Below are 16,345 nucleotides of genomic sequence, written 5' to 3'. Positions count from 1 at the left end.
TGGCTTTGGGAAGGCAGTGTGAGAGCATCAAATGTTGCCAAGGGCCACCGAAAAAGGTATTGAGGGCCACATGCAGCCCTCAGCCACACATTTAATAATAATAATAATAATAATAATAATAATAATAATTTATTATTTATATCCCCAGCCACTCTGTGTGGCTTCCAACAGAACACTAAAATACAATAACCTATTAAACATTAAAAGCTTCTGGTAGTTGTTTTTCTCTTTGACATCTGGTGGGAGGGTGTTCCACAGGGCGGGTGCCACCACCGAGAAGGCCCTCTGCCTGGTTCCCTATAACTTGGCTTCTCGCAGTGAGGGAACTGCCAGAAGGCCCTCAGCGTTGGACCTCAGCGTCTGGGCAGACCAATGGGGGTGGAGACGCTCCTTCAGGTATACTGGACCGAGGCTGTTTAGGGCTTTAAAGGTCAGCACCAACACTTTGAATTGTGCTCAGAAACGTACTGGGAGCCAGCGTAGGTCTTTCAAGACTGGTGTTATGTGGTCTTGGTGGTCACTCCCAACCTGATCTAGGGGCAGGATACATGACTGTGGCTTTGGTGAGGGGGGTGACTTTCATTTCTTTTAAATAAGAGCTGGAAAAACTGGGGCTCTTTAGGAAGAGTGGTATACCCCATCTTCCCTGAGTTGGCTGGAGTTGATGGGAGTCCCATATCTGAAGGGCTACAGGCGAGGAACCTGCTTAAAGGTTTGTGGTTCAAATCAATGGTGGTGCAATGGCTAAAGAAGGAAAGCAATAAACAGAGAAAAATAAATCAATGAGCTTTTGCAAAGTAATTGTGTACTATTTTCCAATCACTGTAAGCCCCACTACATATGGCATGTTAAGGCCATCGTCTAGTTAGGCAAATCTGTTGTCTTCAATGGCACCTAACTCCCAAGAAAGTGTCCACAGAGCAGCCATCTTAGTTGATCAATTAATGCTGTATCTATGTGCGTATGGGTGAACATAATGCTCCTGAAGCAAGAAGTGCACATAAGCAATAAGAGGCATAATATTTTTAAGACAGGAATGGGAAACCTGCAATTCTCCAGGTATCTGACTCCCATCAGTCCCAAGCAACATGGCCAGTGGTCAAGGCGATATAGTCCAACAGCATCTCCAGGACCACAGGTTCCCCATCCCTGAGAGAAGACAGCTTCCACAATGCCTGCTTACCTGTACAGGGAAAGCACAAGGCAGGAACTAGGAGAGAAGCCAATAAGGGGATATGCTCCAGGCTCTAGACCTGTCCCTTTAAGGACTGCCAGACCTCATCCACGAAGGTTAGAGCATGAGAAGGATAGTCAGGGCTGATGTGGAGCCATCTGGAATTAAGGCTCCATTTGTGTTCCTTTAATAATAATAATAATAATAATAATAGTTTATTATTTATACCCCGCCCATCTGGCTGAGTTTTCCCAACCACTCTGGGCGGCTCCCCCGGACAAACAGTACAGCATTAAATATTAAAAACTTCCCTGAACAGGGCTGCCTTCAGGTGTTTAAGATAGGATAGCTGCTTATTTCCTTCACATCTGAAGGGAGGGCGTCCCACAGGGTGGGCACCACTACTGAGAAGGCCCTCTGTCTGGTTCCCTGTAACCTCACTTCTCGCAATGAGGGAACCGCCAGAAGGCCCTCAGCGCTGGATCTCAGTGTCCGGGCAGAACGATGGGGGTGAAGACGCTCCTTCAGGTATACTGGGCTGGTGCCGTTTAGGGCTTTAAAGGTCAGCACCAACACTTTGAATTGTGCTCGGAAACGTACTGGGAGCCAATGCAGATCTCTCAGAACCAGTGTTATGTGGTCCCGGCGGCCGCTCCCAGTCACCAGTCTAGCTGCCGCATTCTGGATTAATTGCAGTTTCTGGGTCACCTTCAAAGGTAGCCCCACGTAGAGCATGTTGCAGTAGTCCAAGCGGGAGATAACTAGAGCATGCACCATTCTGGCAAGACAGTCCACGGGCAGGTAGGGTCTTAGCCTGCGTACCAGGTGGAGCTGGTAGACAGCTGTCCTGGACACAGAATTAACCTGTGCATCCATGGACAGCTGTGAGTCCAAAATGACCCTTTACAGTGATCTGTCTACAATGAGCACTCTCTGCTTTCAGTTCTCATACTGGGCATGACCTCACTGATCCCAGACAGCTAGCTGGACCTTCGACCTCCCAGGCCTTGGGTGGACTCTGCCACCTCAGAAAAAAAGTGCTTGCCATGTGACTTTTTAAAAATATAAACACACGCATTAAAAATTACATTAAAAAAACCATCTGCCTAATTAAAACGTGCACCATTTTAGCCAATCCACCAAACTTGTTTATCAATTAAATACCACACCCCTACTCTGTAGCCTGTGTCTATGCACATAGAGATCTATTAAAAAAAGATGCTTGGGCCTAAGTGATTGATCCTGAAATTGTACAGTGCAGGCAGATTCATTGTGTTTTTGTAAGGTTGCCCCAAGGCTCTTTTGCTATAGGAGGCTTAAACATTGTGTTGCTTCTTCGGGCTTGGATGTGGAGGGAGCAGCAACCCCAAGCATGCTTCCATGCTGGCAGAATGCAAGCTTCCTTTGCTCACATTATTTGAAAACATAAAACCACTGGATCCAGAGCCTCAGGGTAGCTGGCAAACTTAGCAAAAACAGAATGCCAATAAAAAGCTACCATGAAATATTTAAAATATTAAAACAAACAACACGCTGTAAAAGATGCTTCTGAGCGAGCCCATTCTCATCTGTGAAAGTAACGAAATGAGAGTCAGCTAGCAAGGTGAGGACCCAGCTAGCAAGTCTTTCTTCCATCATCACTGTCCTGTCCCCTTGGCACCTGAGCAAGTGGGAATTGTCTTTTCTGTAGATGACTTCTCCTGCTGCACAGGGTGGGCAAGCGAATGTTTGGATCTCATGGCAGTGCCTTTACCTTTAAGAATCCCATCCTCCTCTCAAGAAGGGGACCTGCTCTACACAGATCTTAAAGGTAAAGGTACCCCTGCCCGTACGGGCCAGTCTTGACAGACTCTAGGGTTGTGCGCTCATCTCACTCTAGGGGCCGGGAGCCAGCGCTGTCCGCAGACACTTCCGGGTCATGTGGCCAGCGTGACGAAGCTACTCCGGCGAGCCAGCACCAGCGCAGCACATGGAAATGCCGTTTACCTTCCCGCTATAAAGCGGTACCTATTTATCTACTTGCACTTAAGCACCCTTGCACTTAAGGGTGCTTTCGAACTGCTAGGTGGGCAGGAGCTGGGACTGAACGACGGGAGCTCACCCCGCCGCGGGGATTTGAATCGCCGACCATGCGATCAGCAAGTCCTAGGCAATGAGGTTTTACCCACAGCGCCACCCGCGTCTTACATGCCAGATAAAACCTGTGCAGGAACGGAGTGGTGACTTTTCATAAAAAAATCCTGCTACTTTCTTCCACTGGAACCATTTTTATTTCTTGCTGCGGTTTGATTTGTCATGGGTATATGGCACTCTGTACAATGTGCTGTTTTACAGTTTTAGAATATTTTTTTGTTCTTCTACTAAGCCATATTTGTAGGTATCGGTGAAATGCAAATTCCAAACGGGAAAACTACAGCTCTGTGTCGGAACTGACTCTCACAGAAGTGTGTGAGTGAGCAAAACCTGCACCTGACTTATTTGCTTTTAGAATTGCAGAACATTGAAGGATTGCTCCAAATGCATTATGCAATGTAAAACTCTTTCAAAGCTAACTTGGGGGGGATTGAAAAAGAAAATAACATGATGGGTTCTACCCCTCTTTTAACCGTAAACAAGCAAATTTTATTTATGGATCTCAGTTTGCTTGACAATAAGAAGTGGTAAATATTCTCTTGTTTCAAAGGCACTTTTCCATACTTGTGGGAACTAAGCCAGCAAAGTTTTTTTTTTAAAGGGGTGCTTTGTCCCATGGTTCATGGAAGAAGTAGGCTGATCAAATATCCTAACCCAAAAATAATGGCTGGGTCTTCTGTGGATCCAGGAATATAATGATCAAAACCTGTTTGCATTTAACTTGCTAGAGAGATGCTAGATTTATTTACTTTGTGCAAAACAAATATTTGACTTGGGACATACTTCCTTATGATTCCGGAGGCCCATTGAAGTGGTTTTTGTGTGTGTGCCATCTCCAGTCTGACAGTGCTTCTTATTAGATGCTGCTATGCCAGTATTCCAGCATAAGTGCATCTTTGTATGTGAACACCCTACCCCATTAAACAAGCAGATAAAATACTGCCATCCTCCTGAGTTAATTGAAGCTCTCAGATCCATATAACTCTTTCAAACGATTACATCTCCAAGACATGAAGAGAAAAGTCTCCCAAACAAGGCAGCAATTGGATAGTAAATAATGCATCTGCAACAGCACAGAAGAACACATTATTGCTTGGCTCACAACGGCAAAGACAGAAGTATCACAGTTTTAAGTTCTGCCTTTGGCGGGCGACGGGGTGTTTTCATGCCAACTGAAATATTTATCTCGCAAGTGAAACCACACTGTCTGTGAGGAAGCCTTTCACAAAAGTTCCACAGAAATCCTTTCCTGAAGATTCTGTGTTCAAAAGGCCGTCCTTTCACACCTGTTGCACGATGTATTCGTCAAATGCCTGGCGTTGATAGCATGCAATACTGTCCAGCATCCACTCTCGTGAGACTACAGTAGCACTGCATTGCGGTGGTATCCCTGCAATACAAGATCAATTGTGAGAATTTTAATGTCCACACTCTCTTGTTCCCCTTCTCTCTACCCAGAGGGCTCAGGAATGCACTTTCTTTCAGAGCATCTCTGATGGATGACCTTTCAAAATGCCAGACGCACAAAAACTGCAAATGACAAGGGGCAGATTGTGTGAGCGGGTTTGAACTGTTGCTGCAACATCCCTTGACATTACTTGTTAGCTATTTGTTTAGCTATCAAGCAACTTTGAGTGATAGTGTGCAGGTGTGGGTAAGGATGGGCCAAGCCCATGACCTAATCTAAGTCACTAATCCACATCCCTTACCCTTCATGTTGGGGAAAGAGAGGCAGGTATACGTGAGCCAGTGAAGGAGGAAAAGTTTTCTTCTCCTTCGTGTAACCTTGCTGTGTCTCCCCCCAAAGCCATTTTAGGAAGTACAAGCAGAAAACAAATGGGAAACTCGGAGGCTAGGGGGCGCAACCAGCTCTCACCACTACAAAACATCAGTGTGAGACTTTATAGTTGCACCAGGAAGTATCCACAAATAGGCTTGCCAGCCTACTGGCACCAAATGACTCTAGCTCTCTGGGGAACAGGATGCCTGCAGTACACAGACCCTTTCCCTGCCTGGAGCTGTCACTTGAGATCCTAGTCTGAAGAAAGTAAAACACAGGCATCTCTTCTGAGCAGTGGCAAGAGGGAGCACTGCTTCAGTTTCTTACCTTCCCCATGGTAAAGGTAAAGGGACCCCTGACCATAGGTCCAGTCGTGACCGACTCTGGGGTCGCGGCACTCATCTTACTTTATTGGCCGAGGGAGCCGGCGTACAGCTTCCGGGTCATGTGGCCAGCATGACTAAGCCGCTTCTGGCGAACCAGAGCAGCGCACGGAAACGCTGTTTACCTTCACGCCGAAGCAGTACCTATTTATCTACTTGCATTTTGACGTGCTTTCGAACTGCTAGGTTGGCAGGAGCAGGGACCGAACAACAAGAGCTCACCCCATCGCGGGGATTCGAACCACTGATCTTCTGATCGAAAAGCCCTAGGCTCTGTGGTTTAACCCACAGCGCCACCCGCATCCCTACCTTCCCCATATACTAGTGCAAATGAGAGAAGCCAGCACCTCTTCCCCAAACCCCTCTGTGTGTGCTACAGGGCTATGGGGGTTGGTGTTAGGCATTACTTATTACCGGCTAGTAAAGTCAAGCTAACAAATGTGAACTCCTGATCCAGAGCCTTGCACAACTAATTCTGCTTCCTCTAGACCACAGGTGTCAAACACAAGGCCCGCGGGCCGAATCCGGCCCGCCAGACCTCATCATGTGGCCCGTGTAGCCGCCGTTCTCGCTTCTGTTCTCGCCTGTCCAGTGCACCGTCGCCTGGTTGTGCGCCGCGTCGCCTTTCAGCACGAAGGAGGTGGTGAGCAGAGAGGCCGCCTCCGGAGCTCCCCCGCCGGCACGACCCCGCAGGCCGCACGCCTCATCCCGCGGGCTGCCGCGTCTCTGGCGCCCGCTCCGGTCCGGCGGGCGCGCCGCCCAGGAGGCGCCCAGCGCGAGCAGCAGCAGCAAGCAGAGCGGAGCTGCCTGGCCGGACGCTCCTCCCCACGCCCCGGCAGCCGCTGCTGGTGCCGTGCTCGGTCTCCGCTGCGCCGGCGCCGCCGGGCAGGGATGCGAGACGCGGAGGTGGAGGACGGGAGGGAGCGAGCCGAGATGGAGGCGGGAGCGCGGCGCAGACGGCGGTGTGGGAAACAACGTGCCAGCAGGGCTTCCATGCCCAGGCGAGGCGCAGCGCCGCCCTCTGCCGACCGGCCCCACCGAGCCCCGGCCGGCCGCCTTCCCCGATGGCTGCTGGCAGCAGGGCTGCAGCGGGCACGCCGGAGCAAGTGGACGGGAGCCCCGCGCCCGCGCCTCCTCCGCCTCGGCTTGCCACGGAGGACAAGGGGAGGCGGCTGCCTCAGGCAGCAGGATCCACAGGGGCAGCTCGGTCCGTCGTGGAAATTTGCTTCCTCCACCAGCGCCAGATCTGGTGCCGTGCGGGCGCCTCACCCACCCCGAGCCAAGGGAGCACAAAATAATAACAATGACTATTTATTCTATTTAGGGGAGGCACCAAATTTTGTCCTCACTCAGGGTGGGTGCCATATTACCAAAGTCCGCCCCTGCCCCCCCTCAATGGGATTTGAAATCCAGGGATTTGAAATCCAATACATTCCTAGGAGTGCCCCTGTCCGTACTGAGTAAGCCCCTCAGCCCCTAAAAGCAGACGATACCAACTTTTCAACATTGTGATAGTGATGTTGTGATATGGTAGCGATATATTGCAGTGTTGAAAAGCAGAGGGAGGAACAAGCAGCATTGGCCCCTCTCAGAAACTGGGGTGCAACCGGCACATCTCCCCCCCCCCACCAGTGCCTGGCACAGGGAGGAGGCAGCAACAGGCGGAGAAGGAAGAGAAGGCGCAGACAAGCCCCAGCCACAAGACGCAGTCCAGTAAAGGTGCCCTCAGACTGGGCCTGCACAATGTTATGATACATCACCACAGGGGCAGACTTTAGTAATCTTTCATAACAGGGGTGTCAGCCTGAATAAAATATTGAGGGGGGGCAGGTAGGCCCCACCTCACATCACCATCATAATTTATTACTGGTCAAAGACCAGCTTGAACCTCACATAATTTATCACATGCCACACACACCCCATTTAAATGTCAAAGCCCATCAACTTCAGGGGTCTCAGCCTGCTCAAATATTTTAGGCCGATATAACCGGCCCTTTGAGGGTGACCAAACTGCAGATGCGGCCCCCGATGAATTTGAATTTGACACCCCTGCTCTAGACAGTTATTCTGTCATGGCTGGTATTTATTATTCCAAACTAGTACACAATCGGACACTTTGCAACCTATGTTTATCTTGGGAGGCATGGGCAGCGCAGTAATCTCACCTTGGCAGGCAGTGTCTTCGCTCCAAGCTTCAGGCTGAACGACCACCACAGCAGTAGAGTTCTAGGGGTTGCAAGATAAAAGAGAAGAATGAGGAGAAGGAGGAGGAGGCATATACTGGATCAAATTTGCCTGCCTGTCTGCAGCCAGAGATACTGTTGGGAAAGGTTGTTCTTCACTTTGCTGCAGCATTGCAACTTGACAGGGAATTGAGGAGAAACCTTCCTCCTACCTTCCCAACTACACAAAAATTAAGCAAATGTGTTAGGAGCCTAAGACAGTGCCAGAAAAACCAGGCTTGAATAATAATAATAATAATAATAATTTATTATTTGTACCCCGCCCATCTGGCTGGGTTTCCCCAGCCACTCTGGGCGGCTTCCAACAAAGATGAAAAATACACTAAAATGTCACATATTAAAAACGTCCCTGAACAGGGCTGCCTTCAGATGACTTCTGAATGTCAGGTAGAAGCTAAGGGTGGCACAGGGGTGGTCTAAGGCAATGTTTCCCAACCTTTTTTGGGCAAAGGCACACTTGTTTCATGAAAAAAATCTCGAGGCACACCACCACCATGCCAGATGGGGAAAGGTCACTTTTTACTTATGTAAAAAAAAAAAAAAATAGTAACAGCATAGAAGGTAATGGTTAGGCTAGCATCCCTCTTCCAAATATGCTAGGTTTTTATTTGCAGGGACTGTTCTACATGGGAAAGCATTCAGCACTGTCATTCTCCCATCTGCCATCTGAATTGGTACTATTCTGGGTCAACTTACTCTGCTGCATGTGTAGATGAAAATGGCACCAAGTGTGGGGGAGGGGGCAGAACAGGTTTCAGATACAGGATATTAAGCATACACGTACTTCAGATTGAACTGGTTGCTTGCTTTGCAAGTTTTCATTTCCCAAATGACTGCCTTGGCAAGCGCAATACCTACCAGGCTCAACACCGGTCTCGCGCTGCCGCTTCCCGCGCTCTCAAGGACCCGGGAGGAGGAAGGCGTGAAGGGAATCCCGAAGGCGCGAAAACCTCGTGCATGCGCAGGCCTTCCGCCTGCGACAGTCCAGTAGGCCGGCCGAAGCGAGCGGCGATGGGATGTGGGAGGGAGGGAGCTCGCAGCCCCACGTGTGCCTATGTGGGGCACGTTACAGCCCCGTGACGTCAGCGCCACGCAGGCAGCCAGGCAGGCAGATGGCGAGAGCCCCGCGCTGGGCGGCCTCTCCTCGCCGCCGCCGCCCCGCCTCTCGCCGCCCGACTCGCCCGCCTCCCTCCCACGGCACACCAGGCAACGTCTCGCGGCACACTAGTGTGCCGCGGAACACCGGTTGGGAAACACTGGTCTAAGGGCACACTGAAAACTGCACTCTCCCAACACATGTCCATGAATGCATGTCCTCTCAGCATCAAATTGTCCATAGCTCTTTGCTCGGACAGCAAGTGAGATGTCACGGTCCTATATAGTGTCAGGTGTGTGTGACTCGTGAAAAGCAAACATCAGCAGGTCACATTCTGCCACTGAACTACACATGCCTGATATACACAACATTTCAGATTAAAACATTCCTGGCAGCAGCGCTAGGAAACAAACTGCCATCTGACTGATGTTTGGAGCAAAGGTGGGGAGCTTTTCTCAGGTCAGGGGTTATATTTCCTTATGACCAGGCTTTTAGGGGCTGCACAGGTGTGGCCAAAGTATGGCATGACCACAGCTGGCGGTGGGTGAGGCTGCCCAACTCTCTCTCTCACATACTCTGCACAGTACTGAGCTAGATGTGGGTCTGACTCTGTATGCAATTAGAACCCCATACATATACCCTTGCTCAACACAGGCCATGGGTCGATAAAGTTGAATAAAAAACAAGGCAAGCCAAATTCATCAGTACTTCCAAGGAATTAAAGGGGGCAAATGGAAATGCTCTCCCTCTGTCTGTCTTGTTTCTCACACACACTCAGATTGGCCCATTTCTCTGTACCCACAATATTAAATCCGCACTTACTGTTGAAGGTGAGAATAAGCGAGGTTCTTTCACAAGAGAGGCACCGGACAGCTCTACCATCCACTCCAATTGTTCTAAGCAATTTCCACCCAGAGGGAAAGAGAGACACAACATCAATATACAATGGTAGAACAGGTTACCCCTACCAACATCAGACACACACACACACACACACACACACACACACACACACACACTCCAAGCCCCAAATAGCTCCTCACATCTGTTAGGAGATATACGGACATTTTATTTTTATCAAACTTTGGGAGATTCAGGAGTTGTTTTCCAAAGACATCACTGCCTAAATGAATCTGGAAAGGTGTGGGCTGTGACACCTTATCTTGCCATTCCTTATGACAGTGGTGGGGAACCTCCGCAGGCCAAATCAGGCCCAGCAGCTGTCTTAATCTGGCTGGTGAGGCGGTTTTGCCCCAATTCGCCACAAAGGAAGAATCAGGAACCTTAAAGTGCCCTCTCTAGCAAGGTTTGTCGTAAGCACTCATTAGCTGACTGGTGGTGGCGGCAAGCTCCTTTCGGATCAGCTGCATTACAGAGTTCCCAGTCAGGTCATGCAGCTAATTCCTGCTTAAAGCAGGGTTTACAGTGATGCTGCCTGCAGCAAGTCTCATAAGGAAATGCTACCTTTGCGCCACCCCCACCCCCCGTTTGATTTCAAACCACACAAGCAGCTTTGCTTGAATTCATGTTGGTCTCCAAAGGAAACCATGATGTCATGATGATGGCAGGTAGCCACCTGTCAAAATCACCTGCTGGGGGTGGGGAACATCAAGATCTGGCCACTGGTCAGATCCAGTCTGCCCCCCACCCCCCGCCTGATAAAACCAGAAGCAGAATAAGTTATACAGAATAAGAAAAGAGATGCAGATTAATTTGTAAAACTTATTCGGGACACAAAATCATTTTTTCCTGGGGCAAAATATGAGCAGAGCAGAGCATACATTTGTCCAGCGGTCCAAAACAATGACTGATCAGGCAAGGAAATCTCAGAGTCCCTCTTTCAACAATATTAGACAATTTCATCAGTGACTGAGCATGATCAAAGAGAATAGTAATCCTGCTTCACTTTACAAGGAACTCAAGAAGAGGGATTAACAGATCAATCTATTTCTGAGCCATATCAATTTTACAGGTGTTTACTCATGTTTGTTCCATTCCATTTCTGGATTAATCTTCAGATTGATTTTTTTTTAATCCATACCAGAATTTGTATGCACTAAAATATGTATTTTATCACAAATAAATATTTAAATGTGGAATTCATCTCAGTGCATATATTTCTAAAATTACTTTAACCTGAGATACTTTTAAAAATGCCTTTTGGTACTTTTGTTGAGACAAGAACTATCACAACCGTCAGATACGTGTGACACCTGAAAGATAATTAACTTTCCAATCTGTATTTTATTCTGAGAGGAGCAGATTAGGCCCATTTGCTTAAATGTAAACCAAACACAATTCTTCTCCATCCCCAGTAAGGATTCTCAGTGGCTTCTATTGTCTGGGTTGTTTTCAAGCTCTTATCAACCTCTCTCCCTTATCGCAATCTCCTCACCTGGGAGCATGTCAGTGAATGGCCCATAGCAGCATATTTCTAAGCCTTGGAAAAGCTGGAAAGGAAAGCAGAGGTGTCAGAAGGGGTGTACAATGAAATCCCAAACTAAGGAGCTCAATATGGGTATGAACTATGTTATAGGGGTCTACTCAGACCTGAGTATGTACAGCTAATATGATCCGAGTTAAAAACAACACCAGGCATTTAGATAAAAGATGAGCACTTAACTAAATTCTGTCTCCATCTAAAAGTGCAGCATTTTTCTTCCCATCCCAATCAGTCTTTACGGTGACAAGGCAATGCAGAACAACAACAACAAAAAATACAGGCTGAACTGGCAGGCCACTACATCTTCAGGCCGGGGGTGGGAGGCAAAATAAACAATTCAGCCAAGCAGAATCAAAGCTTTGCAGCAGGATCGTAAACACAATTTGCATCAGCTCCTAATTATAACCCTCCTTCGCTCCTTGAAGAACTAGAAATTAACTTTCTCTCTATAGCAACAGGGCAACATGACTTTTTATATTCTGCCAGCCTCTTCCTTATTAGTTTTTAATAGTCAGAAGTAATCAGAGGGTTCTGAATATAACTATTTTTAAAAAAGATAAGACCATACATGCTTATCAATGGTATTTCATTTTCAGGAATTACAAAGTGTCAATCACACACTCATAGGCAAGCACCGTTAAGCATTTCTGTAAGGGTTACTCAGGAGGGTATAATCTACCTGTTTGCACTTACCTTACGGCCATAGATTCTTCATATTTCTCCCCCTTATTTACATACCGTATTTTTCGCTCTATAACACGCACCCGACCATAACACGCACGTAGTTTTTAGAGGAGGAAAATCCGTAGGCATGCCACCCGTAGGCATTCCCTCCATAACACGCACAGACATTTCCCCTTACTTTTTAGGAGGAAAAAAGTGAGTGTTATGGTCAAAAAATACGGTAATTATAAACCACCCACCATTCAAAAATATTGTTGCGGTGTACAAAAATTAATAAAAACAAAACATCAAGTTAAAACAATATGTTAAATCCACGTGTAAATCTAGCATGAACAAGATCCAACAACGCTGTCCTGAAAAGCCTTGTTGAATTTTGAAAAGTATTGAAAGAGGTACAAATTGAAAGAACAAATTGTTGGCACTAGCCTAATCTGTAGAGGGAGGATATTCCGAAGAGTGGGTGCCACCTTAGGAGGTGCTGGAGAGGGGCACAGTCTCAAGACATTCCTGTGAATTGTACAGGCCTGATACATATTCCCTTGTATAAGTGATAATGGTTAATGGATACACACCTTTCCAACGGGACATTCCCTTGCTCTTTTGGGTCCTTGATGGTTTCTCCCATTGATCATGTCTCCTCTAACTTCAAAGTCCTCCTGGAAAACGACACACATGAAATGAAATGACAATGAAACTCTGGTTGGTTTGGCCAGTTCTTTAGAAGGAAAGGAATGCTTGCACTATAGAAGGTGGAACCCTCTCTGTGAAAATCGAGGCAGAAAGAGAGGGGTTTTTTGGGGGGTGGGGGCTATAGAAACAACAGCTCTCATTGCACACTTAAAATCAAATAAAAGTTCATTTAAAAAGGAGACACAACTGGAATGAATAACTGGATCTTCACAGAAAGCTAAACTCTGAACTGTTTACAATGTTCATTGGAATCTTGTAAAGTAGAAATTCAAGAGCTTAGAGAGGAATGGAACAAATTCAGAACATGCTATACAGTCTAAACAAGTGGTTCCCAACCTTTTTTTGGCCATGCCCCACCTAAGCATCTCTAAAATCCTGATGCCCACCCCCCGTGACATATAATTCTTATTATTCAAAAGTGAACTCCTATTCACATGGAGGAAGCCTAAAAGGTCATTAACTGTTAATAACTCATTCTCGAATTGGCCCCCTTAAAAATCAAATTGCCTTCCTGTGGAGCGTGCGCCCCATGTTGGGAACCACAGGTCTAAACAGTTGTAAATTGCTTTAGAATCTAGACAGAATGCTTCCTTAGATTCAAATTAGAGAATGATTCACCAAAAACTGGTGTTTCAAGTACAGTAAGCCCATGTAACTTGTACGCATTCAGCTTTACGCGCACGGCAAAAAAATAAAAAGGGGTGGAAAGGAGGCAGGGGTCTGGGGAAAAATGAATTTGGAACCCTGTACACGATTTTGGATTCAGGCGCAATCCCTGGAACATAACCCCTGTGTAAGTTGTGGGAAGGCATTGTGTAATTCACACAGGTGCTGGAGGTATAATGTTGGAAATGCCTTTTCCAACATAGAACCATAGAATCGTAGTTGGAAGGGACCCAAGGGACATCTAGTGCAACCCCTGCAATGCAGAAATCTCAGCTAAAGCATCCAATGAATTATTTATAAGTATCAGCATTTACAGTGGTGCCCCGCAAGACGAATGCCTCGCAAGACGAAAAACTCGCTAGGCAAAAGGGTTTTGCGTTTTTTGAGTCGATTCGCAAGACGAATTTCCCTATGGGCTTGCTCTGCAAGACGAAACGTTTTGCGAGTTTGTTTCCTTTTTCTTAAAGCCGCTAAGCCGTTAATAGCCGCTAATCCACTAAGCCGCTAATAGCCGTGCTTCGCAAGACGAAAAAACCGCAAGACGAAGAGACTCGCGGAACAGATTAATTTCGTCTTGCGAGGCACCACTGTATTTTTCACTCTATAAGACACACTTTTCCCCTCCTAAAAAGTATGGGGAAATGTGTGTGCGTCTTATGGAGTGAATGCAGGCTGCGCAGCTATCGCTGGCTTCTTGAGCGCAGAGAGAGCGCTTCTGCCTTTTCGCTCAGGAGGCTTTGCATTGAGGCTTCCTTCTTGCTGTCCTGGCTTCTGGCTTAGCCGCACGCAGCCTCTTCCGGGCAGGGGGAGCCTTCATCCCGCTGCCCTGAAGAGGCGTCGCGCAGCTATCCCAGAAGCCAGATCCCTCTTGCTGTTCTGGCTTCTGGGATTCAGAATATTTGTTTTTCTTGTTTCCTCCTCCAAAACATAGGTGCGTCTTATAAAGCGAAAAATATGGTGAACAGAAAGCAAAAGGCCACCTTCGGTAGTGGCCCTTCCTCCTGCTCCCCCATTCTAAGTACTCTGCAAAATGCTCACATATAAAAACAGCAAAATAGCAGACACCAGACATACCTCATTAAGAACTCTTCTTTCCTTCAGTGACTGTACAACCCCTAGGACAGATCAGGCAGAAGCTTACTATTAATTATAATGATACAGTAAATAGCTCTTTTTAGCACCTGCCACACAATCTTTAGTTCTTACCTCAAGATACAAAAATAAAGAAAATAAATACTGCATCAATGTGGTGCAAAAGAGCAAGCCCATGTTTAAATAATACTGCCTGCTGGCAGTATTACTGTACACTGCTGGAAACTTTATCCTCCCCACTCCTTTGAGATTTCAAATCCATTTCCTTCACGAATACAAATGCTGAACTAACTGAAACAGTTTATGGCTTATTTCCAGGGAACAAGGGCTGGCCCTGCCAAGAGCAACTCTAGGTGGGTTGATGCTTTAAAGAAATTCAAAGTGCCAGGGGGGGGTGAGAATTCAATGACCTGTATGAATTAGGCAAAACTAAATCAAATTTACATCTCTTTGCTTGTTTCCCATGGTTCCTTCTTTTGGAGAAGTGCACTGAATCTCTAACTTCACAAATACAGCATCTTTTGCTTATTTCTCCTTGATTTCACCACTGTCCATATTTACTGACCACATATGCTAAAAGTGGAAAAATCACAGGATGGTGAATTCTTTGCCTAGTGCCAAACTCCACACTTGGATGATTCAAGTGGGGTGGGAAATGCAGAGCCTACACTTTACTTTGCATAAAGAGACAGACAGACTAAAAACACTGAAAAGGTGGCGTATGTTTTGGGGCCAAGCTAGATAAAATGTGGGCAAATTCAAAACATGCAGTCCTCCAGTGGTTGTTGGACTCCATAGATGTGGCCAATGGTCAGGGATGACAGGAGTTGGCAACCCAACAATTTCTGGAGGGCCACAGGGGCAAAGATACTAGAAGCTTTATGGCACTTGTATGTTTCCACCCTCCCTCAGCCGCATCATGCAAACAGCAGGCTGGGGTGGGGGGCAGAAATTTAGATTAGGAAAACAGTTCCTGTGGTGTGGAGAAAGATTGCCGCTGCTCCCCCATTTGGCCTCCCAATGTTGGCTTAAAATCCCTCAAAAATGTGGGACCGCCAAATGTTTCATCTAGTTTTGATTTTGCATCCTAAACATTAAATTCCCTGTGGTGGTACCCAGGCTGAGGAACACCCTGTCCTGAGTGTACTGATAGCCGTTGAACTTTGCAAGAGTGCGAGGGGAGAGAACAGAGATATTTCAATGAATGTTCACACTTACAATGGTAGCTCACCACCCACTTCCGTCCAGCAATACCTAGGAAGTACTTCAGGGTCCGCTCGCAAACCAGATCCTCATCTGAAGATTAAGCAGAGAAAGGAAAAAGATATGAAAATAACAACAAGAGATGTGGAAAAACAACAAGAAAGGACTGGATAGTACTGTGAACATCATAAGGTTAGATTTGTGGACATTAAAACAGCAGTAAGAAGCAAGAAGTTGATTGGATCCCTTCGGAACTTGAAATATGGGTACCCCCAACGAAAACTTAAAATTCGGCTGTGTAATTTGGAATTTGTGTAATTTGGTTTGATTTGATGTGATTGGTCGGTTAATAAAAAATTATTCTTAAAAAAAAGAAGATTAAGCAGAGAGAGCTCAATTAGTGCTTAGGCCCGGCCCTGCCTTTGGAAACCTTGTAAGAAGCTTCTGCAAGAGAGGGACTGTGAGCAACACTGTGGGAGCAGTGTTTCTAGGACTAAGGTGAAACCGTGAAGCTCCCTTGTTAATTTTGCTATTGGATGCTGCTTGTTGTTTAAGTAATCTTGTTCTATTTATAGTACTGAAATGTGGGGGGTTGTTTGGCATGTTATCATATTTGCTATTGTTTTGCTACGTTATCATGAAACTGTTTTTGTAGTGTTTGTTTGAAATGCATACCTGTTTTCTTCGTTGTAAGCTGTTTTGAGCAGGATCTCTTTTGAGGAAAAGTGGCATACAAATAAAATTATTTAGGCATCCCC

At 46.6% G+C, this 16,345-nt stretch overlaps 1 protein-coding gene across 1 annotated transcript in view; it reads right to left on the bottom strand.

Annotated features, from left to right (window-relative positions):
• Nucleotides 1-3,773: 3,773 nt before the first annotated feature.
• Nucleotides 3,774-16,345, bottom strand: part of BRCA1 (BRCA1 DNA repair associated) — a 55,090-nt gene continuing 42,518 nt past the window's right edge. Inside the window, exons 15-21 of the mRNA XM_082194672.1 lie at nucleotides 15,603-15,680; nucleotides 14,367-14,407; nucleotides 12,509-12,592; nucleotides 11,205-11,259; nucleotides 9,632-9,705; nucleotides 7,636-7,696; nucleotides 3,774-4,697 (exon numbers count right to left, since the gene is read on the bottom strand). Of these exons, the coding sequence (XP_082050798.1) occupies nucleotides 4,588-4,697; nucleotides 7,636-7,696; nucleotides 9,632-9,705; nucleotides 11,205-11,259; nucleotides 12,509-12,592; nucleotides 14,367-14,407; nucleotides 15,603-15,680 (503 nt within the window). The 3' untranslated portion in view covers nucleotides 3,774-4,587. The remainder of the gene's footprint in view (nucleotides 4,698-7,635; nucleotides 7,697-9,631; nucleotides 9,706-11,204; nucleotides 11,260-12,508; nucleotides 12,593-14,366; nucleotides 14,408-15,602; nucleotides 15,681-16,345) is intronic.

The sequence above is a fragment of the Podarcis vaucheri genome (genome assembly GCF_965113315.1).
Source record: "Podarcis vaucheri genome assembly, chromosome: 13".
Taxonomy (NCBI): Eukaryota; Metazoa; Chordata; class Lepidosauria; order Squamata; family Lacertidae; genus Podarcis; species Podarcis vaucheri.
The sequence above is the reverse complement of the archived record's forward strand: the minus strand, read 5'-3'. Positions and strand labels throughout refer to the sequence as shown.